The sequence below is a fragment of the Stenella coeruleoalba genome, assembly GCF_951394435.1.
Source record: "Stenella coeruleoalba genome assembly, chromosome: 16".
NCBI lineage: Eukaryota > Metazoa > Chordata > Mammalia > Artiodactyla > Delphinidae > Stenella > Stenella coeruleoalba.
The window spans coordinates 6,437,498-6,462,209 of NC_137162.1; the positions used below are offsets into that span (position 1 = coordinate 6,437,498).

A 24,712-nucleotide genomic window follows, 5' to 3' on the forward strand; every position below is an offset into this window, starting at 1 on the left:
ATCCTAGGGGCCGCCTACCGCAACTGGCTCTATGCCCAGTTCACCCTCACCCGGCAGGTTCAGGGGGCCTCTCCCCAGCCAGTGACAACCAGACCCATCATCTCCCAAGAGACAGGAAGGCAAGCTGAGCCAATCAGACCTCCTCCTCCTCCCAGTACTGACTGGGGGCTTTTCGTTCGCCATCCATCCAACCGTTTCTTAAGGATCTTCTATAACTAGACATGACCGACCCATCACCCTGGCCCCTCAGGAGCATGCACGGTAGGTGGAAGACAAAGAAGATGAACGAATACGTAAAATAAGAGGCAAAGGAGCGTTACTAGAGGTGGTGAGACAGCGCCCTGTGCGGGAGCGGAGCAGCGTGCAGAGCAAACGAGGGGAAGCCACACGAGGAATGGCCTGGAACAGAGCTCTGCCCCGGAGTGGGCGCGGTAGGCCCAGCAGTGGGGAGGGAGGGCACCCCAGAATGCAGGGGCAGAGCCAGAGGAGAGCAGCAGTGGCTGGGGGTGGGGGGAACGGGAGGGAGCCCAAAGGCGGCCCAGAGGAGCTGCCCTCCAGAGCCTCTTTCCACACGCTGGGCTCCCTTTGCCCACTTTTCTCTTGCCCCCTCTCCTCCCTTCTCTGTGCCTTCCCTCAACACACAAAGAAGTAAGGCACTGCCTTCTTTTCTTACCCCTAAAAACTCCAGGAGCTCAATATCTCCCATAGAAAAGCAAATGCTTTCACCCTCACCAGATTCGGGGCCAAGCCCTCTTTCCTGACCTGCATCTCTGGACCTGACCATTTCACATCAAGTCTCCTCTGAAACCCCATTTCTCCACGGCTAGCTGAGCACTGTTCGGGGGCGTATATGGCACCACCACCCTCAGCTTTAACTCAATTCTCAGTTCGCTAAACTGAGATCCAATCCCCTAATGCCTTGTTTGCAACGGAAAGTGTTATGAACCAACTCAAAATCTGAATTACCTTTCATCTGCACAAAAATGTCCATCAGTAAATGCCTAAAGGACACGACTGAAAGTCACAGAAAAAAAAAAAAAATATATATATATATATGTATACAAGCCAAATGCTACATTGACTGAAATTTTAAAATAATGTTTAACTCACAAAAATTTTAAATAATGTTTAACTCCCTTTGTGCAATCAAAAAGAGATTTGTCTGGGGGCTTCCCTGGTGGCGCAGTGGTTGAGAATCTGCCTGCCAATGCAGGGGACACGGGTACGAGCCCTGGTCTGGGAAGATCCCACATGCCGCGGAGCAACTGGGCCCGTGAGCCACAACTACTGAGCCTGCGTGTCTGGAGCCTGTGCCCCGCAACAAGAGAGGCCGCCATAGTGAGAGGCCCGCGCACCGCGATGAAGAGTGGCCCCCGCTCGCCGCAACTAGAGAAAGCCCACGCGCAGCAACAGAGACCCAACGCAGCCAAAAATAACTTAATTAAAAACAAAAATTCTTTAAAAAAAAAAAAAAAGAAAGAAAATACTGATCCCAGAAAATATTTGCACCCTTAGATCTGCCCTGGGCAAAGGATGCGGCCTCTGTCCCCACCTCTGTGTGGGCCCCCTCCCCGCGTCCTGTGGACAGAAGCAGCGCTGTTCGCTGTTCACTGTTCCTCACCCACAGGTTCCCAGGGATCAACTTGACACTTGCTGTGTCAAGTCTTGACGGATACACTGAAGCTGTCCAAAAGGGACGAAACGCTGAGTGGACCTCTCACCTGAGGTCGCCCGGGGGGCAGCCTGTTTCTCCGCGTGGGAACCCTTGCTCGGCCTGCACCCTTCTGGCCCATTTCCTGAGAAAGGTGACTCCATCCTTTTTTCCTGAACGTGCCCTCCCAGGGAAGCGCTGGCTCAAAAACAGCTCCTGCATTTGTTCAAGCGTAATTCAACCTCCCTTATGTGACGGCCAGGCCCGGCCAGTGAACAATGTTATCACAGTGCTTAGAAATGGAACGGTTTCTGTTTCCGCAAGGCCGAGCACAAAGCAGAATACCTTCACCTTCACATTGCTTGTCACCTTTAGACAAATGAGTTTCGAGTTCTGCATACTCACTGGTCGTAGATACCGAGACCACCGGGCTGTACTCATGCTCTCCGGAGGGGCTGGTGACCTTCAGCCGAAACCTGTACAGCGTCCGTGGGTCCAGACCTTCCACAACATGCTTAGTTGCATATCCCCTAGACGGAAGGAGACACACGTGATGATGACACCAGGTAATCGGGGCAGCGTCCTCTGAAAGGTATTAGAAGGGAGAGCGGAAGGGATTTCTGAGCACTGTCTACCCCCGGTACACAGCTGACCCTGGTGGCTGTCCGTCTCTCACCCTGGGCTGAACTCTTGAGCACGGAGGACAGGACAGGCGTCCACCCCTGCCCGGCAGGTGCCCTCGATGCCGCAGCCCCCCTCCCCCAGGGCGACGCACAGCTGGCTCGCGATTTTGTACTTTGGAGAAATGATCGCGTTAACCCATGATTTTTTTTTTGTCCTCATATGGCAAAGTTTCACAATTGAAAGCTAAGCTCGGCAGTCCACGTAGCACACACGTGACTGCTGAGTGGGGTCTTCGGGTGGATGGGCGCCGCTGTGTACCTACTGCGGGCAAAATCCCACTGCAGGGAGAGGGCGTGACTGGTCGGAGCCCCCGAGCAGCTGGGGAGGTGGGCAGCACAGAAATGACTCTCCTATCACGCCACACGGTCAGGTTCACCTAGGAAAACGTTTGTGGGAAGCAGGTGCTGAACACTTGGAGAGCAGAAAACTGATTAGAGGCTGCGATGGAAACCTGCAGGCCCCCAGGCAGAAAGATTTGAGTTGGATCGTTTGGAGCTGAAAAACGAGCACCAGGAAACGCAGGCGGGCAGTGCTGCCGGCTCAGGAGACGCTGAGACCCAGTAAAGGCGCCGAGACCCTGGCCCTCTGGTCACGAAGCAGGGCCTGGGGGTCTGGTTTTGACTTGCCACACTTTCTAGGATACCAGGTCTCCAAAGGTCCCAGGAGTTGTATGTCTATCCCAACAGTCCCAAAATCTCAGCTCCCTTTGCTGCCGAAAACCTTTATTAGCATCTGCTTAAATTCCACGTATCTCTTTTCGAAGGCTTCATCTAAATCTTTCTCTCCTTACACCTCAAAGACTTGATCTGTATGTGTGCAGGGTGGGTGGAGAGGGAGTGCGGATGTGCTATCTCCAGCTCTTTTCTTCTTTCCTGCTTCCACACCCAGCCCAGGCCCTGCCGTCCTCCCTTCAGGACACTCTCCACAGCCCCTTGGAGGCCAGGCTTACCACTTTTTTTCCCATTTTCTGTCTATAACGTTCCCTTCATTCTCAGAAGACTTGTACAGAGGCCAGAATCATACTCTGGGGTTCACAACTAATCTTTCAAAAATATTGATGTGCTACCTAAATATGTATACATCAATTCCTTTCCATGCAACTCACCAAACCTATCTAGTGCCCACTACCTGGGAGGGGCTGGGCTGGGCTGGGGATGCAGCCCTGGACCAGTTCAGGGCCGAGATGCATCTGTCAACTCTTGCTGATGGGTGCAAGAACAGGGGCAGTCCAGGACAGTGAGGCGTGACAGCTGCATCAGGCTGAAATGACAGCGCTGGAGTTGCCATCATTACTGATAAACCCACTGGAAAAGTAGTGTCTCCCCAAAGATGCAGGCACAGTGCCCAGTGCATAGACAGCCAAGCCCACCATTGCTCCAGGGGGAGGAGAATGCTTCAGGATAGTTTAAGACGACCCAGAAGGCCTTCTAGCTCCCAAACTCACCCATCAGACAAGCAATTCCTCTACCGTGAGGAGTGAGTGAGGGGAGAGGGGGCCCCAAAGCATGTCCTTAGCAGAGAGGCCTCTGATGTAAAGTGAGACATGGGGCAAGCAACTTCCAGAACAGACAGGAGGATCGGCAGGGGAAGGAAGGACCCAGGCAGTCTGAGAAAGCCACGTGGACTGGAAGGACAAGGAATCCAGGGGAATGAATGGTTAGTTGAGAGCAAAGGGTAACTGACAGAAAAATCTAGTGCCGGGTGATCAGGCAGGTCTGGATCTGTGCTCCTGAGAGGAGTCTCAGCTCAGAGACCTGGAGGACCATGTTTGAAAACAGGAAATGATTTCCAAAGACCCTTTGCCCTTTGCGTTTCTCTCCCTTTGTCGATTATCCAAAACGTAAAATTTTAAGCTGAAATGAAGTCCAGAATACTCGGAGATCCCCCTTTTCTGCATCACAAGTTACTCCAGGCACCAAAACCTAAATGACTTCTTGGGCAGAGCTCTAACTGAGCCAAGAAGAAGTTGCGGGCTGGGGGGGGGGGGGGGGGGCGGGGGACGATGAGGCCCTTCTGACCTTCGCCTGTGTTCTCCTGCCCTTCAAGGGTGGATGCAGCCCTCTTCACTGAGACTACCCTTCCTTGAAGCATATTTCTCTCCACCTAAAGAAGTCACGTCAGTCAAGGTGGCCCTTAGCTACCCCTCCCATCTTGCAGCTGCACGTACTCTTCCCACAGTTAAGAGTCAAATTCCTCTCCCCTTAAATAGGATGGGATGTGGCCAAGGGATGCTATACAATTCTGGGCCCAGCCCTAATACTCCTGGCAGCTTCTGCTCTTGCTCCCTTGGAAGCCAATTGCATGTAAAGATGTTCAACTTCCCCACTGGAGGGACACGTTGCCTGGTGAGAGTCACTGGAAGATGCCAGACAATGGAGGAAAACACAGGAGCCCGGTCAGCCGCCCACTGTCCCCACTGCCCCAGCAGAGGCATCAGACACATGAGTGACACCACTCGGATCCTTCAGCCCCAAAAGAGCTGCACCAGCCAAGATCACGTGGAACAGAGACTTGCCCTCCCCACGCTGCCCAAATTGTAGGATCATGAGCAAGCGTGTATTTTACACTTTGACCAAAACCACTAAGTTTGGGACAGTTTGTTACGCAGCAGTAGATAACTGATACATCATGTACCAACAACAAAGAAACTATAATAAAGACAATTAGGAAATGATACCGACAGCCTTAAGAAGCCGAAAAAACAGAAGTGTTAAAACTAGAGACAAATATATTTACCATGAAAGAAAAGGCTCTGAAACCAAGACAAATGTTCAGAAAAACTTCATGGTCTAAAAAAAAAAAAATAACAACAATAAACTAAAATATATCAGCTTAGCACAAAGTAATCTTGTGAGTGGGTGGGTTTTATTGTTACATGAGCAGAGGTGCAGAACTATAGCTATTTGAATCATAGAAACTGAGCCCTCAATTTGTGGCATCTGAAAAGATCTTTAGGAGCTCAGTGAGACTACAATGCTCAAACCTCAATGGAATTTAATTGCCAGGTGGCAAAGACTTAACATAGGTTTAGACCAAAATAAAACTAAAAGGGCCCCCAATAAAATCCAATGGTGCTAAACGTCATAAGATCACCATGAAGCAAACAGCACCTTCATAACCCCTGGAAAGATAAATTACAGAACCATCTGAGAAAACAGATGCCACTGGGCACAGTGATTGGAGGCTGGAGGCTCTCACAGCATCAGTAGAGTGGCCCCACGGAGAGGACCAGAGACACAGCTGCCCACTAGGGTCCTCCACGACTACAATGCAGACACAGGGGTGACACCAACTGCAGCACAGACACAGGGACGTCTCAGAGCAGCTGTGTATCAAACTTCTGGAGATGCACTTCTTTACACGGCCCAGGCATGGTAGCTCAAAGGATGAAGCAATCTTAGAACTTTTCCAAGTTCTATTTCCAGTAGAGGAAATATATCAAAGTGTAAAGCATACCATTATTTCTGTTATCAGCCAAAGCAAATATCTGATGCAAGAGCTGAGCAAACATGAAACATAACAAAGTAAGTACTGAAATGCCCAGAGACTCAGTTCCCAGACTTCTCTTCTCCCACTATGTTTCACTCCCAGCTTTCCAATCCCGCCACCTGCTGATGACTCTGAAATCCATTTCTCCAGCCCAGACTCTCCCCTGGCTGGTTCTTCCCCAACTGCCTCCTTGATGTCTCCACTTGGATGCTTGATCGTCCCCAAACAAGCTTCTGTTGCATCCCGAGTCTCCGTGGTTTGAGCTGCTCAGGCCAAAACCTTGGTGCCACCTGTGGAAGACTGGATTTTGTTCACAGGTACTTGGTGCCCTCCCAAGGATTCTATATCCCTGTGCTGTGGAGCTCAGACGTGGCAGGACTTGCTCTGAGCAATGAAGTATAAACAGAGGTGCAGTGTGTCATTCCGGGTGGAAGCTTCAAGAAACGGGGAGCCCCAATCTCTGCCTCTGCTGGCACCATGAGTAGCCACGTTCAGGCAGAGGCCACTCCACCAGCCTGCGACACACCACGGGTGTTCCGTGTGGGAAATACACGGCTGCCGTTGGGAGCCACTGAGCTTCCGGAGCTGCTGCTTCCTGCAGCCCAATGGGGCCGATCCTGAGATGCTACTGACGCCCCTTGACTATCCTCTTTCTCTCACATCCCATATCTGGTGCACCAGCAAATTCTTCAAATCTATCTCCACAAGCCCTGATTTCACCACTTTTCACACTGTTCTGTTATCTCCCACCTAAATTATTGCAGAAGCTTCCTAATTAGCCCTCCCTGCTCTGGCCGCCTTCCCTCCTCACAGCCTGTCCTCCACTCAGCAGGCAGAGTGACCCTCCCGGAGCATATGCACCAGACCCCTCCCCAGTTTATCAGTGTCCAGTGGCTTCTCACCGCACAGAGTGACAGCCCCCCAGACCCGTCCCCGCGCTGGCCCCATCCCATTACTCATTCACTTCACTCCTCAGTGTTTCTGGAACACCAGGCACGATCCCGCCTCCAGACGTTTCTGCCTGCTGTGTCTTCTGCCTGGAATGTTCTTCCACGAGGCTCATGAGGCTCCAGATACCCCTCACTTGCTTCTTTACACAGATTACCTTCTCAGTGAAGCCTTCTTCACCTCCACTCCAAGCCCCTAACTATTCTCCTCTGCTTTCCACTTGGTACTTAACCACCATCTGACACACTATATGTTTACTTCTGCATCTTACTTATCGCTTGTCTTCCTCATCACGAGGGAGGCATTTTTGTCTGTTTGTCCAGTGCTGTATCCCTGGCATCCAAAACAGTGTGTGGCACACAGTAGGTGCTGACGGAATGAATGAAATGCATGATAAGGGTACCAATTATCATAGGAATTTAGCGGGGTAGATAATAGGATAGTAAAGGGAGCTTCTCAGTCGAGGTAGAATCTGACTTGGGTGGAAGAAAGGATGGAGCAGGGGAGATTTGTCTGAACAGAGAAAACAGCTGAACACACATGCAGGAGAAGTCAAGGCATACTCGAAGGACAGTAAAGCAGATTTCGTGGGAAGGTTTACGCCCAGAAATAAGAAACAGCAAGAAAGGCAGGTTGTGGGCAAACTGTGAAGGGCATCAGATGTTAGTGTAAGGAGTTGGACCTTCATTCTTCAAACAATGGAAACCCATCAAAGACAATCTGACAAAAGGAAGATTAAAAAGAAAATTAAACTAGCAAGATAGAAGGAAGGGAGAGAGGGCAATGGCCAATTCATTCAATCAGCAAATAAGGTGGACGGTTGTAGGACCTGGGGATTCAGCAGTGACTAGTCAGAAAACAGATCCTACTTGCGTCCTAGTAGGGGAAATGCCACAATCTAACAAGGGAAAGCATAGAAGGGATGTGCAAAGGGAGAACTCATGAGAACTAGATATAACTGGCTGTGAGGAGAGCCTGTGTCAAAGACAACAGCACTGATTCAAGACTGGCTGTTGGAGAAGATGAACAGAAACTGACAGGTCAAGACGAAGTTCTTAAATCCAAAATCCCAAGGTCAGATAGTCTAGATAATCGCTTTTTCAAAGAAAGGCATTTGCTAGTTTTAACGATACACCTAGGGAAAAGCAATATAATGGAGAAAAGAGGTCAAGATTAACACAGTCTAACTCTGCCACCTAGTGTCAAGGTTTGTGCTAATTCTCTGAGGGAAAGTGAGCATCTCACAACCTCGCTTAGGGTTGGGGTCTGAAGGCCTCGCTGCTGGCTCTGCAATGCCAGGCAACCGTCCAGGTGAGTTCCCGGGCCAGACAGCACTCAGGCCTCTGGGGAAAACATAACAACACAGAGACACACAGGCTGGAGGCCAGTGGACATGGCTGATCACCCAGCAAAGGAGAAGTGGAGACACAACGGAGCACCCAGGACAGCCCCCCCTAACCTGCCCAAGCATGGTTTGTGGTGCAAGAGAAACACGGTAAATAAAATACCTTTTTCTCTCTCCACAGATATACTTGTTATATCATCATTCATGCTTTTGGGTGGAAACTACTTACCAGAGAATAACACATGACATGACATGATTAAAATAATATTTCAAGTAGTCGGGCCAGGAATTATTTCATATGGCAACTACATTTCAGGTAAATGCATGTTTTCTTTTCTACGTACAAAGAATCGTTCATCAAATCGCAGGGATACCATGGTTCAGGTAACAGTCGAAGCCTGCGTATGTACCCTCACATCAGCACCCTTACCACAACGCCACCTGGAGAAAAGTCCAGCAAAGCGCTGCAACTGTCCCCTGACCGCAGCAGTGCCAGGATGCCAGCTGTGATATTGCCCTACAGTTTTCCGTAATGTTACCACTGGGGAAAATGGTAAAAGGTACATGGGATTTCTCTGTATTATTTCTTACAGCCAGATGTGAAGCTACAATTATGTCAAAATTAAAAGTTTAATATAAAACCGTATCTGCAACTCATTTCTGGTCTTCTTCCTAAAACACAAAGTCATTTTGCAAGCAGTAAAGCTGTCAAAGGAAGAAATAAGGATTGAAGTGAAGGCTAAGAAAAAAAAAATGACTTCTTGATTATTCCTGTTGCATTCATTTATTTATTGACACAACAAATATTTTGAGGGCCTCCTATGTGCTCACACTGTCTTGGAGCTGGGGAAAGAGCCTTAAGCAAGCAGGAATCTTACCTGCTTCTCGTGGAGTTTAGATGCTGGTAGGGAGACAGAAAATGAACAGTAAACAGTAAAATGACTCCGGCAGAGCTAGGTTTCACAACGCAAATGAAACAAGGTCATGGCAGAGAGGACAGCTGGCTGGAAGAATGGCTACTTCAGGTGGCCTTTTGAGGAGGGGCCAGTATTTGATATAATATGTGCATGGTGTAAAGGAACCAGCTGTATAAAAATAGAAGAAAGTGCATTCAAGGAAAAGGCAAAAAGGACAGGTTCTGATGGAGGCTGAGAGAGGTAGCAGGTTGGTTGGAAAGAGTTAACAAGGGAACAACTTCCCGAGGTCCGGGAGGTTGTCACATCTGTGAACAGAACAGCCTGAGGGGAACCTCATCTGATTTCATCCAACTCAGCTTTGATTCTGTCTCTACGTTTTGGATTTTTTAAATATACCATTAGAATATTTCAGAAGCCTAAGGGGCTCTCAAAGGTCTAGGAGGTTTAATTTCAAAGTGACTGCCCACCCTTATTTTCCAAAATTCATCACTCATGAAAAGAATGAATGCAAATGATGCTGACTCATTCCTTCAATTTCAAAATGAGTCTTCTTGGAGACAATAGAAACCATTCCAGCTAATCAAGAAATCAAAGCAAAGGTTAAGCAGTTCAACATTGCACCTACGTATAAATGATACCATAAGTGTGCATTCTGGGGTCTTCTTCTTCAATAGAAAACCTGAACCACTGCTCCTGAGGTCCCTGCCGCTTGACTTTCTTCTCCAGATCCCAGTATAATTCAATGCTGTGATGAGTCACTTTGCCCACAACAGGTGGATGAGGCTTTGAGGATGGTGTGATTTCTAAAAAGATAAAAATTTAAAAATTAAAGATACAGTATTTCAGGACTCTATTTCCATAAGGAAGAGAGATCAGCCGAGTGCATTAGAGCTACTTGAAAATCAAACTGTGTTTTCCTATACGTCAGGCACACATGTGAGTATTCCTCCCTGTGGCTTGAAGAACATCAGAAAAGCACGAGTGATAGAAAATTTGGGTGATGCAGTGAGTTACCACATTCGTCAATGAGCAGATTGTACCATACCCATTGACATCATACTTCACTCATGGACTCTTCTAAAAGGTTACTTAACTTATGGAATTAATTAGATTTTTCTTTGAGCTGATGAAACACAGTTTGCTGCTATCATCCTTCAGTGATCTGGCTGGTAAACAAAGCCAATAGACAAATGATATTGCTGGTCCAAATATTTGTAATACAGATGACAAAGTGTTGATATCTGTTCTATATAAACAGCTCTTACAAACTAAACAAGGAAAAACCCAAAGGCTAATAATATCAATCAGGCAAAAGACAAGCAGTAGACAGCACAGCAAAAATAACCAACATAATGTCCAAAAAAGGCATTTATATTCCCTAGTGGCTGCAGAAAAATGATGATAATTGGATATAACTTTATATACTGTCAGACACTTAAAAAGAGAGGTAACTATTAGAAGTGACAATGTCAGGAGAGGACACTCATACATTGGTGGTGGGGAAATATGAGTTCTAGCCTTTTTAGAAAGCAATCTGGCAGCATCAATTAAAATTAAAAATACATATGCCCTCCTCTCCAATCATGCCACTCTTGGTAAACTCTCCTGCCGAAACCTGAACACACAGGGACATATATATGAGGACATTAACTATTAAAGTTTTTTAGCCATTAACAGTGAATAGGAGATGACCCATTAATAAGAGAATAGTCAAATAAATGATGATATGTCCATTGCATGGAATATTACACAGGCTTTAAAAATAAATTAGTTCTATGCTAGATACCTTGAGAGGATTTCCAGAAGGTATTGTTGAGGGAGAAATCAAGATGCGGGGAAAAATACAGGATACAGGATATCCCATTTCTGTAAAAGATGGTGGGGGCACAGCACACACCGAGCTGTTCTGCATCCAGTTGTTCTGTTTCGTGTTAGTTTTGTCTCCCTTGCTAGATTTTAAATTCCTTGAGGGCTGGGTCCATGACTTAACACTTCTTTTAAAACCTCTCTCTGTCCCTCAGGGTCTTTTAGGCCTCAAAAATGTTATTGATATCTGGAGAGAACGCTAATTAGAAAAGATACATGTACCCAATGTTCACAGTAGCACTATTCACAATAGCCAAGACATGGAAGCAACCTAAATGTCCACTGACAGATGAATGGATAAAGAAGATGTGGCGTATACACACACACACACTGGAATATTACTCAGCCATTAAAAGGAATGAAATAGTGCTACATGCAGTAACATGGATAGAACTAGAGATTACCATAATAAGTGAAAAAAATCAAAGATAAGTATCATATGATATCACTTTTATGTGGAATCTAAAAAAAACGATACAGGTGAACTTGTTTACAAAACAGAAATAGACTCAGACGTGGAAAACAAACTTATGGTTACCAAAGGGGGTAGAGGTGGGGAGGAGAAATAAATTGGGAGTTTGGGATGGACAGATACACACTGCTATATATAAAATGGGTGAACAACAAGGATCTACTGTATAGCACAGGGAACTATATCTATGGAAAAAATCTGAAAAAGAGTATATGTACGTATTTATATATGTATAACTGAATCACTTTGCTGTATACTTGAAACACAACATTGTAAATCAATTTTTTTCTAAATGTCATTGCTTTACCACTTTTGCAGCTGACTCCCACCGATCCTGGGCCCTCCTGCAGTGCAGCCCCAGTGCAGACTAGGCTGCCCTGAGCTTGCCGGCCCCAGGCCAGGAGGAGAGATAACCACCAAGTTCCCTTACGTTCAGATCCCAGAGATACACACTAGTAGACAGCATGCTGGCTCATTCTTTCCAACTTTATTTTGTTGATATTTATTGAAAGCATGGCTTAATGGAATTGGAGAAACCTGGGTTTGAATACATGCTCTGAAACCCAGTCGAAAACACCTCACAGTGTTGTTGTTGTTTTTTTTTTTTTGCGGTACGCGGGCCTCTTACTGCTGTGGCCCCTCCCACTGCAGAGCACAGGCTCCAGACGCGCAGGCTCAGCGGCCACGGCCCACGGACCCAGCCGCTCCGCGGCACGTGGGATCCTCCCGAACCGGGGCACGAACCCGCGTCCCCTGCATCAGCAGGCGGACTCTCAACCACTGCGCCACCAGGGAAGCCCCCTCACAGTGTTTTGTGATAAATAAATAACATATATGAAGTATCTAAATCAGTTATGGAATATTTCAGGCAATGGTATCCTACACAGCAGCTAAAAGGAAGTAGTTCTACACTCAAACCTCAAATGAGTACGTAAAAAACACAGGTTCAAAGGATGCACTACGTTATTATACTGCTTACGTAAACTTTTATAGAACATACAACACTATATATTATTTATGAATACATAGGTATGTAGTCTAAGTTAAAAACACTGATGGGGAGAATGCACACCGCCAGGATAGAGTTCTCTTGCAAAAGTCAGGGAAAGGATGAGGTATGCTCAGGTAGGGAAGGTGACTCACCACTATATTTGTAAGGTTTCATGCCATTAAGAATTTAAGGCACTTATGGCAAAATTTTACCATTTGAAACCTATGTGGTACATTGGGGTATATGCTGATTTTCAACTATTTTCGTATGTTTGCAATATTGATTTTTAAGAAATAACTATAAAAATAAATGCTATACATTGCTCTTAGGGAGCTGTTGGTTTTCTTAGTGAAACCTATTTCAGTGTTCTAAGTACTAATTAACGCCATGGGGAGAGGAATTAACGATCACATACCACGTGTCAGACATGGGTCTTTCAACATGACTCATCTCATTTTGTCCCAGCAACTCTGGCTGGGGAACATAATGGTGACTCACACCCTTACACTATGACACTGTCGCTGAGCAACTCTTTTCTTTCTTTTCAGAGCCCCCTAAAACCATTCAAAGACCAGGACTGGTAGACTGTCATGGATTACCCTCAATATAAGTAGAAGCTGAGTAAAATTTCTATTCCAAAGACATCTAGCTTAGAAAACTCGGATTGACATATACACACTACTATACAGTATATAAAATAGAGAACCAACAAGGACCTACTGTATAGCACAAGGTACTATACCCAACATTTTGTAATAAGCTATAAGGGAAGTGAATCTGAAGAAGAATATATATATTATATATATATAATATTATATATATTATATATAATATTATATATATTATATATAATATTATATATATTATATATAATATTATATATAATATATATAATATTATATATATTATATATAATATTATATATAATATTATATATAATATTATATATAATATTATATATAATATTATATATAATATTATATATAATATTATATATAATATATTATATATAATATATTATATATATGTACACACACGTATAACTGAATTGCTGTGCTGTACACCTGAAACTAACATGATATTGTAAATCAACTATACTTCACTTTTATAAAAGAGAAAACTAACAATCCCATTGTAAATTAAGATAGGTAAGAAATTCTAAACGAATGCCAAATCTCCAAAGGGACCAACCAAATGGTTCACCACAAATTTACATGAGGAATAAAAAGATACTATTCCCAGTTATGCACGTGTCTCTCATGCCTTTTGCTCTTTACCAATCATTGATACAGGCACATAACCTGAGACCTCTACCTGTTAGCTTGGCACTGGCCACAGATGGTCCACCGCCAGCTGCAGGCTCAGGACAGAGTCAGAGCCCTCCCTGCTAGTCGTCACCCCCTCCAGATCTGGTACGCCGGAAAAGCGGTGGTGTCTAGAGAGTTGATTTATTGTGACTCACTTTTAAGGAGTGATCCAAGCTTCTCAGACCCACAGCCTCTCCGAGGCTCAGCACCCATGAGTGAAAACTGACTGAAGGCACGGCCGTCATAGCACGGACTTGGCTGACCCCGAGACACCACTTTGCACCACTTTACTCGCCCAGACCCCGAAGGTCAGTGCGCTGACCAGCAATGATGTTCTGCGTCTTCTTTACTTTGAAGCACAGCTTATCAAGATGCAGTTCCCCAGCTAGGCAAGAGCAGCTTTGGGCAGAAAACTATTAACGCCACACAGGACCCAGAGGGTCAGCCCATGAGTGAATGTCCCCATCAGGTGAGAGCTGTGGGCTTTCTAGGTGGCCAAAAAATAGGGGATGAAAGCAAACTTGTTTTGTTTTGGTTTTCAGCCAACCTAGAGTCATTTGACGGGTGTGTTTTAACTCTTACAGCACCGTGCCCATACACTGCAGCTTGTGTTTTCTCTTTGATAAAAATTCTGGTATTTTTGTCATGACCAGCTAATACACGTATTTGAGGATGTTAGTTTTAGGATGGATTCTAAAATAAACATAGGAACAGGTCACTAGCCAAAGTGCAAACATCACTGTGCCAAGGGAAGAGAGGCCCTGACAGAAACGACAGGTCCCGGGTCAGCTCCGAGCCTCCAGGAAAGCTGACAGAAACGACAAGTAACAGGCCCACTCCTGGGAGGAGAACAGCAATGACTACAGTACAAGTTACGTGGCACTCACTTTCTGACAGGCGCCATCATGGATGCTTTATTCATTCATTTAATTTCCACTACAACTCTATAAGGATTTTTGTCATCTCCATTATAAAAAATCTCAGACACAGAGAGTTTAAGTAACTTGCCCAAGGTCACAGCACAGTACCTGGCAGAACCAGGGTTAAAACACAGGCTGCCTCTCAGCAACAGAGATGCCATGTGCAGACGTGGAGTGAAAAATCTACTACTGGTTAGATCTCCAGATTTCCTCCAGCCACTCATCTTAAATCAGGTTTGACCTGTGAACCCGCCTGAACCCCAAGCATATTTTTAAATGACCAAGAGAACTTAACGAGAGAAAGGGAAGATAGTGAAAGCCAGGTGATTGAATGAATGAAGTGTGGGGATGTCCGAGCAGGACGAGGGAGCGAGGGCAGCTCCCTCTCAGCCGCGGGGTCAGGAGGCTGCTTGTCTACAGGGACTCGGTCCATAAAAAGGAAGATAAGATGGTCTAGGAGGACCACAGGAGGCCAAGAAGCAGACAGATTTGGCCACATTCACCTTGACACTGTGAAGTGGGTAGGAAGTCAGACAGCTGCCTCTTTATGTTCAGCATGGAATGCAGAGGAGGAAAGGTCCTCAAATGTGGGTAAAACAATTAGAGAGAGAACTCATTGATAATCCGAGAAGAGTGTTTGTACCAGGGCAAGGAACAGGGACTGTATCAGGAAAGTATGCTAAATGGAGTTTACTACCAGCACATGAACAAATTCCTCTATTTTAAATGTTATCACCCTCAAGTTCCACTGTGAAGCTAGAATTGCAAGGGGAGGTAAGTATATCTAGGAGGACAGCCCTGACTCACTCTACTCTGGGATGAACCTACTGGCTGTTTGACAAGTAATAATACATCTTTCCTAAAATGACTACAATCAACATTTTGAAAAGCTCAAAAGCTCACCTTTGTTCTATTTCTTTGTTTAACCAGGATGTTTATATCCACATTTGTATTTATATTTATCTAAGTAGAAACGCTATTTTGGGAACTGTTTTCATAAGTTTTATAAAATATATATACAACATACCCACAAACACATATTTGTAGACACAATTTAGATTTATATAAAAGTTTTAGAACTCTATTTTTTCCTGATTATAAGTATCAGATCTTTTAAAAGGTGCTTTTGCTTATTTAAGTCTCATAACCAGTATCCACATTTAGCCAATCACATCATCTTATGTCAAACTCAGGCTTAAAGTTTATTTGAACTTTTCTAAAGATTACTGACAAAAAAGGGGGGGGGTCTTACTTTCAATTTCGCATCTTTACTTTAAACAACTGATAGGCTCTTTCCATCATGGCAGATTTTTTTAACCTTAAAAGTTTTTCATTTCATTTCATTTGTTGAGACGTGGATGGATCTAGAGACTGTCATACAGAGTGAAGTAAGTCAGAAAGAGAGAAACAAATATCATATGTTAACGCATATATGTGGAACCTAGAAAAATGGTACAGATGAACCGGTTTGCAGGGCAGAAATTGAGACACAGATGTAGAGCACAAACGTATGGACACCAAGGGGGAAAGCGGGGGTGGGAGGTGGGGCACATGAATTGGGAGATTGGGGTTGACATGTATACACTGATGTGTATAAAATGGATGACTAATAAGAACCTGCTGTATAAAAAAATAAAATAAAATTCAAAAATTTAAATAAATTAAAAAAAAAAGTTTTTCAACAGAGGACAGTGGTTGCCAGGGGCTGGTGGGAGTGGGTGGGAGCGGGGCGGGCGGGATGTATAATGGGTGAAGGGGGTCAAAAGTTACAAACTTCCAGCTATAAAATAATTGTCACAGGGATGTAACCTACAGCATGGTGACTATAGTTAATATTGCACACTTGAAAGCTGCTAAGAGTAGATCTTAAAAGTCCTCATCACAAGAAAAAATGGGAAAAACGCTTATAACTGTATGGTGACGGATGTTACCTAGACTTATCATGGTGATCATTTTGCTATGTATAAAAATGTCGAATCATTATGTTGTACACCTGGTGTCAATTATTCCTAAATAAAATAAATATAGATATATACTAAAAAAAAAGTTTTCCAAAAAAATGAAAAAAGAAAAAAACAGCAACAAAACTACCAGGCTGATCTTAAAAGGACAATTATATGAGAATTTACGTACGTGTTGTGTACTATGAAAGCTTTTTGTAAGAAAGTTCTTGTGCAAATCTGACAAAACAATTTTATGCCCCTCTTGCCAGTTGTCAAGTAACAAATAATATGAAAATGAAATATAGAGGGCTTCATACACTGTCACCTTTCAGTCCCTATGGTTACGAAGATGGCATAAAACGTGGCTCTCCAGTGCACCAGAAATCCACTTTAAAAAGCTATCATTTATAAATTATAGGTTTAAACACAGAAAACTATAAAGTTTAAATAAACCACTGAACAATATTAGGCCTTATTCTAAAATTTTAAATATGTAGGTTGTAATAATGTAACAGAAATGTGCCAGCCCCGTAGGAGGAAACTGAAAAGGTGAGTAAAAACATTACTCAGTATCTTAATGATAGGCAGCTGAACACATTTTAAGAGCTACAGAGAATTTGTGATCATGATCTGTATTGGAATTAGCAATTCTGATCAGTATCATGAAAAGCAGGGACTGATGAAGAGAGAAAGCAAACTTGAGTCTGTTCATCATAAACGTGCAATACCGTAAAAGCAGAATGGTAGATTCCCGGCCCTTCCAAAGACACGTGCAAATTTACTGAGGTCAAATTTCATTGACAAGGGACATCTGCAGCCTGGCCTCTGGTGGCAGATGGTCCACAATCAGGATGACAGCACACTGAGGGGACGCTATATAAAGAACAGTGGTGGTGGCCCCCTCAGCGCAATTCATCATAGCTTGACCATGCATTTATACCAGCCATAAATCAAGAACATATTCCAGATAAATAAGACGTGGAGATCATAATCATTAAAAGTGTCAAAAATATGTTTGCCGTGAATACATATTAAAGAAGGACTTTTTCAATCAAATATCACAATACCTGCATAGTGATGACAGTTTCTCCTTTCACTTAAAAATGAAATATGACAGTTAAAATGAGTTTCATTCCACCAAACTATTATACTGCTGTCATAAAATGAATCCTATAAAACCCTTATAGATGAAAGGACCAAGGACAGAAGTAATTTTAAAATTTATAAATGATAACTACCAGTAACCACAATTAAGAAAATGCTTGAAGTTTCTATTAACTTTAAAAGGGGGGAGGACTTCTCTAGTGGCACAGTGGTTAAGAATCCGCCTGCCAATGCAGGGGAAACGGGTTCAATCCCTGGTCCGGGAAGATCCCACATGCCGCGGAGCAACTAAGCCCGTGCGCCACAACTACTGAGGCCTGCACTCTAGAGCCCACGAGCCACAACTACTGAGCCCGTGTGCCACAACTACTGAAGCCCATGCACCTAGAGCCCGTGCTCTGTAATGAGAAGCCACCGCAACGAGAAGCCTGCACACCACAACAGAGTAGCCCCCGCTCACCGCAACTAGAGAAAGCCCGCGAAGCAACAAAGACCCAACGCAGCCAAAAATAAACACTTAAAAAATAAAAGGGAGGAAATAACTGTGAGGTGTCATTTTATTTATAAAATTGGATGACAAACATGTAATGGTAATATCTTATGCTGTTTAAGATTGTGATAAAACTGGCTTACTTAGAGTTTGTGGATAGCACCATATATCAAACAATCCTTTACTAAAGCAATTTGGCCATATTCAAAACAGTGATTATGAAAATATCCCACCTGGTGACCCCGCTCCTAGAAACATGTCCAAAGAAAATAATTCAAAACCAAAAAATAAACTTAAAAGCTAAAGTGTTTTTATTATGTATACTTTTACTTATTAAAAAATTTCAAACATATAAAAAAGTAGAAACAATAGTATCGTGAATCCCCTTGTACTTTACACCCAGCTTCGTCAATTATCAGCATGATTACAGCTGATAATCATCTTATTTCATCTATGCTTCCACTTACCTCCATCCGTCCCTCAAACGTGGATTAATAGCTAAAAGTTTTTATTGAAGTACAGTTAATTTACAGTGTTGTGTTAACTTCAGGTGTACAGCAAATTGATTCCATTATATATATATTCTTTTTTAGATTATTTTCCCTTATAGGTTATTACAAGATACTGAGTATAGGCCTCTGTGCTATACAGTAGGTCCTTGTTGTTTATCTATTTTATATATAATAGTGTGTTTTTTGTTTTGTTTTGTTTTGTTTGCGGTATGCGGGCCTCTCACTGTTGTGGCCTCTCCCATTGCAGAGCACAGGTTCCGGATGCGCAGGCTCAGCAGCCATGGCTCACGGGCCCAGCCGCTCCACGGCATGTGGGATCTTCCCGGACCGGGGCATGAACCCGTGTCCCCTGCATCGGCAGGCGGACTCTCAACCACTGCGCCACCAGGGAAGCCCAGTAGTGTGTATATTTTAATCCCAAACTCCTAATTTATTCCCTCTCCCCCACTATCCCCTTTGGTAACCATAAATTTGTTTTCTATGTCTGTGAGTCCATTTCTGTTTTACAAATAAGTTCATTTGTATCCTTTTTTTAGATTCTACATATAAGTAATATCATAAGATATTTCTTTCTTCATTTTATATGCTAATCTCTAGGTCCATCCATGTTGCCACAAATGACATTATTTCATTTTTTATGGCTGAGTAATATTCCATTGTATATATATACCACATTGACTTTATCCATTCATCTGTTGATGGACATTTAAGTTGCTTCCATGTCTTGCCTATTGTAAATAGTGCTGTTTTAATAGCTAAATTTTAATTAGCCTTCACTTTGTATCAGACTGTGTCCTCAGCAATTTACATATATTTTATCATTTAATCTTCATAGCGACCTTAGGAAGCACTTGAATTTCCTCCATTTTAGAGATGGACTATAGATACACGAAGGTCACACAGCCTTCCAGGGAGGGCATCCAGGAATCAGCAGAACAAGGATTTGAACCCAGGCAATATGACTCCAGAACCATGCCCTCAAGCTCTCTACATGCAATCTACTACATGCCTGTGTTTAAGTACATAGATACATAAATGATAACATAAAATAAAAACCAAGAGAATCACTTTAGCATCATTGGTAGCAATAAAAACTGCAAACAATATAAATGTCTAAGAATATAGAATTTGTTACATACACTGTAGTACATCATTTAAATGCAGAAATATTTAGCCACTAAAAAGCCACATGGAATATATACTAGTGTAAGTACATTTGATATGCTGAGGGAGGAATACAAATTTGCACAGACACTGATTATAATGATAAAATCTACAGATGCATATGGACAGAAGAACTGAAAAAAATTTAGAAAAATGAAATACAGTTCGAGTGGTAGAATTATGGCTCGTTTTTTGGTAAATTTTAATGTTGTAATAGCATTGAATAAGAAAAATGGAATTACGCATTTTCACTTATTCTTAATGAAAACAAAATTCAGCCAAGATAAACCGGCAGTCTAGATTCTTCCTCCCTGAGCTTGTTTGTATATAACTGAAACAAGTCTGATAAAAGTAAACCAAGAATTAAGTCAGTGTGGGTGCTTCATACATGAGACATTTCAATTACCCTCTGGTTCAATTTATTGACCATTTTGGTGTCAAGCAGATATTCTACATCACATTCATTTCCAAGGAGTAAGTTTTCATCCATTCATTCAGCACGTTGGTGGGACACTGACTCTGTATCCCAAGGGCCCAAGCACCACCAAGGAGGGGGGAAGGGTGCTAAGGGACCAGCAGGGAACCCTGGCACCAAATACAAACCAGAGAGTTGCCACTGGGAAAGGGGAGGTGGCAGGTGCAGAGAGGGCCCCTCATCTAATCTGGGGGGTGAGGTGTCCTTAAGTGAGTTTTGAAGGATGAGGGGGATGAGCCTAGCAGAGCCTGTGGGCAGAGAGTACATCATTTGTTGAAAACATTTTAGTTTCCTTAGAAAATTCTCTCATGTTTTTATTCCCAAGCACCCTTATCTTTTAAGAGAAAACAAGATAAAATGCAAACTGCTGGAAGCTGCTTCTCCCAGCCTTGCTAATAAGCTCTTCAAGGGCAAAAGTCACTTCAGATATCAAAAACCAAACGAAAAAAACTAAACTAACAAGCCAAAAACAAAAGACAAAACCTCCTAGAGTAAAAGAATCGGGAAACACTGCCTCTTGCCCTGACTCCACCACAGATTTTCCTCATCGGGGACACGGGGATAATACCTTCCCACCCTCCCTGTCAGATTTACTGCAAAGAAAAAATAATGTGATTTTAAAAATACTGAAAAGTGAATTGACATGGATAAGGGCTTCACAGACATAAGGCAGTAGTAACAATTTTGAAAATGTTCACCTATTTTATACTTTTTGCTACATGGAAACCCTGCTTGGAATTTTATAGTTTAATAGGTAATAGGCAAAAGAAGTATTCTTCCAAGCTATTTCTTTTGTCTAATTATAATAACTACAGGTTACTGCAGGCTGGCTCAGAGCAGGCACCGTACGGGTCAACGATGTGTCTAAACCTCACAACGAGGAAGGGAGAGGAGCTGACCAAGCCTCGAAGAGGTAAAGCAGCTTGTTCAGGTCCTCAAAACCCGCAAGTGGGGAGCAGGGCTGTCAGCCCAGGCCTCTTAACGCAGAGTCTTGCTCTCAGGCTCAGGCTTTGTGGTGTGGCGCCTCAGAGCTCTTCAATGGAAACCAACAATGAATCCCCATGAGACAACATCTTCCACAATCAGACAAGCAAAATCAAATTGCTGATTATTTTCTTTTTGACACAGAGCATGTCATTGAAGTTTAAAATGAATTTAAAGTGAGAAATGGCAGGATGTGTTAACAGTGGTGATAGGGCATTTTTCACAACACATCTGCTTAGCATACATAGGTTTGTTTCTGTTTTTGCGGTACGCGGGCCTCTCACTGTTGTGGCCTCCCCCGTTGCAGAGCACAGGCTCCGGACGCGCAGGCTCAGCGGCCATGGCTCACGGGCCCAGCCGCTCCGCGCGGCATGTGGGATCTTCCCAGACCCGGGCACGAACCCGTGTCCCCTGCATCGGCAGGCGGGCTCCCAACCACTGCGCCACCAGGGAAGCCCCAGATTTTTTTTTTTTTAATTGAAATATAGTTCATTTACAACATTGTGTTATTTTCTGGTGTACAAAGTGATTCAGTTTTATATACATATCTTTTTCAGATTCTTTTCCATTATAGTTTATTACAAGATATTGAATAATTGTTCCCTGTGCTATACAGTAGAACCTTGTTTATCTACTTTATACATAGTAGTTCGTATCTGCTAATCCTAAACTCCTAATTTATTCCCTCTCCCCTGCCCCCTTCCCCTTTGGTAATCTTAAGTTTGTTCTCTATATCTGTGAGTTTATTTGTTTTTTAAATAAGTTCATTTGTATATTTTAGATTCCACATATAAACATATAAATCATATCATATATTTGTCTTTCTCAGTCTGACTTACTTCACTTGGTATGATAATCTCTAGGTCCATCCATGTTGCTGCAAATGGCATTATTTCATTCTTTTTTATGGCTGAGTAATATTCCATTGTGTATATATACCATATCTTCTTTATCCATTCATCTGCTGATGGACATTTAGGCTGCATGTGGGATCTTCCCCGACCAGGGCACGAACCCGTGTCCCCTGCATCAGCAGGCGGACTCTCAACCACTGCGCCACCAGGGAAGCCCTGCCCATTTTTTGATTGGGTTATTTTTGGGGTGTTTTTAGTCATTTTGTTTTGGTTTTTTACAGAATACATACATTCTTAAGAAAACTCCACCACTGAAGGGTCTGACCAAGCCACTCAGCAGAAGCAGAATACCAATGCAGCACATGCAATCTCACCAATGATCAGAACAATGCAATTCAAACAGCGAGATTGCACAGTCATCAAACTTACAAAAACTGAAATCTGCCAATGTCAGAGAACAGAAACAGAGGCAACACTCCTAAACTGCCAGTGGAAGCACAAGTTGGGAAATCTCTTTGGAGAGCAACTTGGCAAAGTGAAGTAAAGTTCAGAAAGTGGGAGTTCCACTCCCGGCTACAGTCACTGATATACAGGAATACTCATGGAAAGTTTGCAGTTGGGAAAAATTGAAAACCAGCTCAATGGCTGGCATGAGAGGATTGGATGAATTATGAATAAAATCATACACTGCAATACTATATAGCAGTTAAGATTAAAGTTACAATTAAATATATCTACATTAATAAATCGGGGGCAGAGAGGGGTTGAATCACTAAAGCAAGTTGTGAAACGATATGTACAGAATGATACAATTTACCTAAGGCTCGAGAAAACAAACCTATATCAAAAGGAGGGAGAGAAAGGAATGGAATGGCAGAAAAATAATTTTATTGGCAACGTATTGTTTCTTAAGCCAGGTGGTGGCACATGAATATTTATTATATTATTTTATATATGTTATGCCTGAACTATTTAATAAAAGAACAGAACAAGGTACTGCATGCATGGATGTATTTATATCCTACTGTCTTTACTCATCTCCCAAGTAAATGGGTATCCAGGTAACCTGTTCTTCAAAACTACCTTAAAATGTTATATAAAGGTGGTCCAGTTTAAAATTCAGAAATCCTTGAGTTTCAAGTCTAGAATATTTTCTACATTCCAATGACACATTCAATCCAACTAGACTCTAAGCTCCTTGAGGAGATGAGCTGAGGTCCCTTCACTTTCTATCCCCAAAATCATTCAATTAATGTTTGATCCAAGCCAATGTGACATTATTCAAATATTCAAGGGATTTTGTATTACTCCTTAAAATGTTGCAAATAATTTAACCATGAAAGATAAGTAGTGTCTTAACTGACAATATATAACTTAGAATATTTTATTCTACAGCTGTCAATGCTTATCAATACTTAGACTGCATATTATTTACCAGTAGGTGTGAAAAATAGAAACTTCCAATAATCAAAGAGAGGTCCTCCAGTGTTTGTCTCATGAGTTCAAAGCATCATGTTGCCCATCTTCTAGTTCACACGGGTCACCCCATAGGATGTGACGCTTTGTCTCTTGACTCTGATGTTTGTCAGTTGCCTTCCAGGCAGCCCTATAAAAGCTAACTCAATCCAGCTCGTAACATAAATCGACTATATTGTTATGGACCTCTCTTATTCACACAAATATAATGGAATAAAGCATACTGACACAAAAATCTTTGAAACCCTACAGCTTTTTAGCACATTTTGCAGTTTAAAGAGTGATTACATCAGGGGTTATGGTCTTAAATTTCTCTCAACCGCCGCTTTCCTTCTCTGTTCCCTCTCCCACCAATCTCCCTTTTTCTAACCATTCTGTTCTTTGGTTGTCAGTATCTTTTTTTGAATGTTACTATGTGGTAGACACCCTGCTTAGTACTGAGAGTATGGGAGGACAAGACGGGCGGGTCCAGTTCTCACTGAGTCTGGTCTTGCAGCTGATGCAAACATATGACACGAGAACCCAAAACAATTCCTACAATTGTGATCATTGCTCTAAAGAAAAAAGACCAAGGTGCCAAGAGACATTTGAGCTGATGCCTCAAAGATGCAGCCCAGAAAGGGCTATGAAGAACATTACAGCAAGAAAAAGCACACATCATTCCACTTAACATTGACAGTAACATGCAGTGCAACCTTCTCGGAATGCAAATCCAAACCTAAAAATAAATCAGATAATTTTAAAAGGACTAGAGTGGTCCAATTAACATTAAGACCTCCATAGAAAACTTCAACCCTCATTATCAACATAGCTGATAAATAGGAATGTTTAAAAGTTGTAATTTATTAATGAAATCACTGCAATTTTCATTATATGTCAATACATAATATTTGCCACATACTGTGCGCTTCCAAATGAGATGGGTTTTTTTTGTTTTTTTTTTTTGTTTGTTTTTTTTTTTGCGGTACGTGGGCCTCTCACTGCTGTGGCCTCTCCCATTGCGGAGCACAGGCTCCGGACGCACAGGCTCAGCGGCCATGGCTCACCGGCCCAGCCGCTCCGCGGCATGTGGGATCTTCCCGGACGGGGGCACGAACCCGTGTCCCCTGCATCAGCAGGC

General features: G+C 43.1%; 1 protein-coding gene across 2 annotated transcripts in view; it reads right to left on the minus strand.

The window, feature by feature from the left end:
• The window catches only part of FANK1 (fibronectin type III and ankyrin repeat domains 1), a 116,014-nt gene that overhangs the window by 15,558 nt on the left and 75,744 nt on the right, over nt 1-24,712 (minus strand). For both annotated transcript variants that reach the window (XM_079899876.1, XM_079899875.1), the window contains exons 2-3: nt 9,660-9,837; nt 2,057-2,181 (exon numbers count right to left, since the gene is read on the minus strand). In XM_079899876.1, the coding sequence (XP_079756002.1) occupies nt 2,057-2,181; nt 9,660-9,837 (303 nt within the window). The remainder of the gene's footprint in view (nt 1-2,056; nt 2,182-9,659; nt 9,838-24,712) is intronic.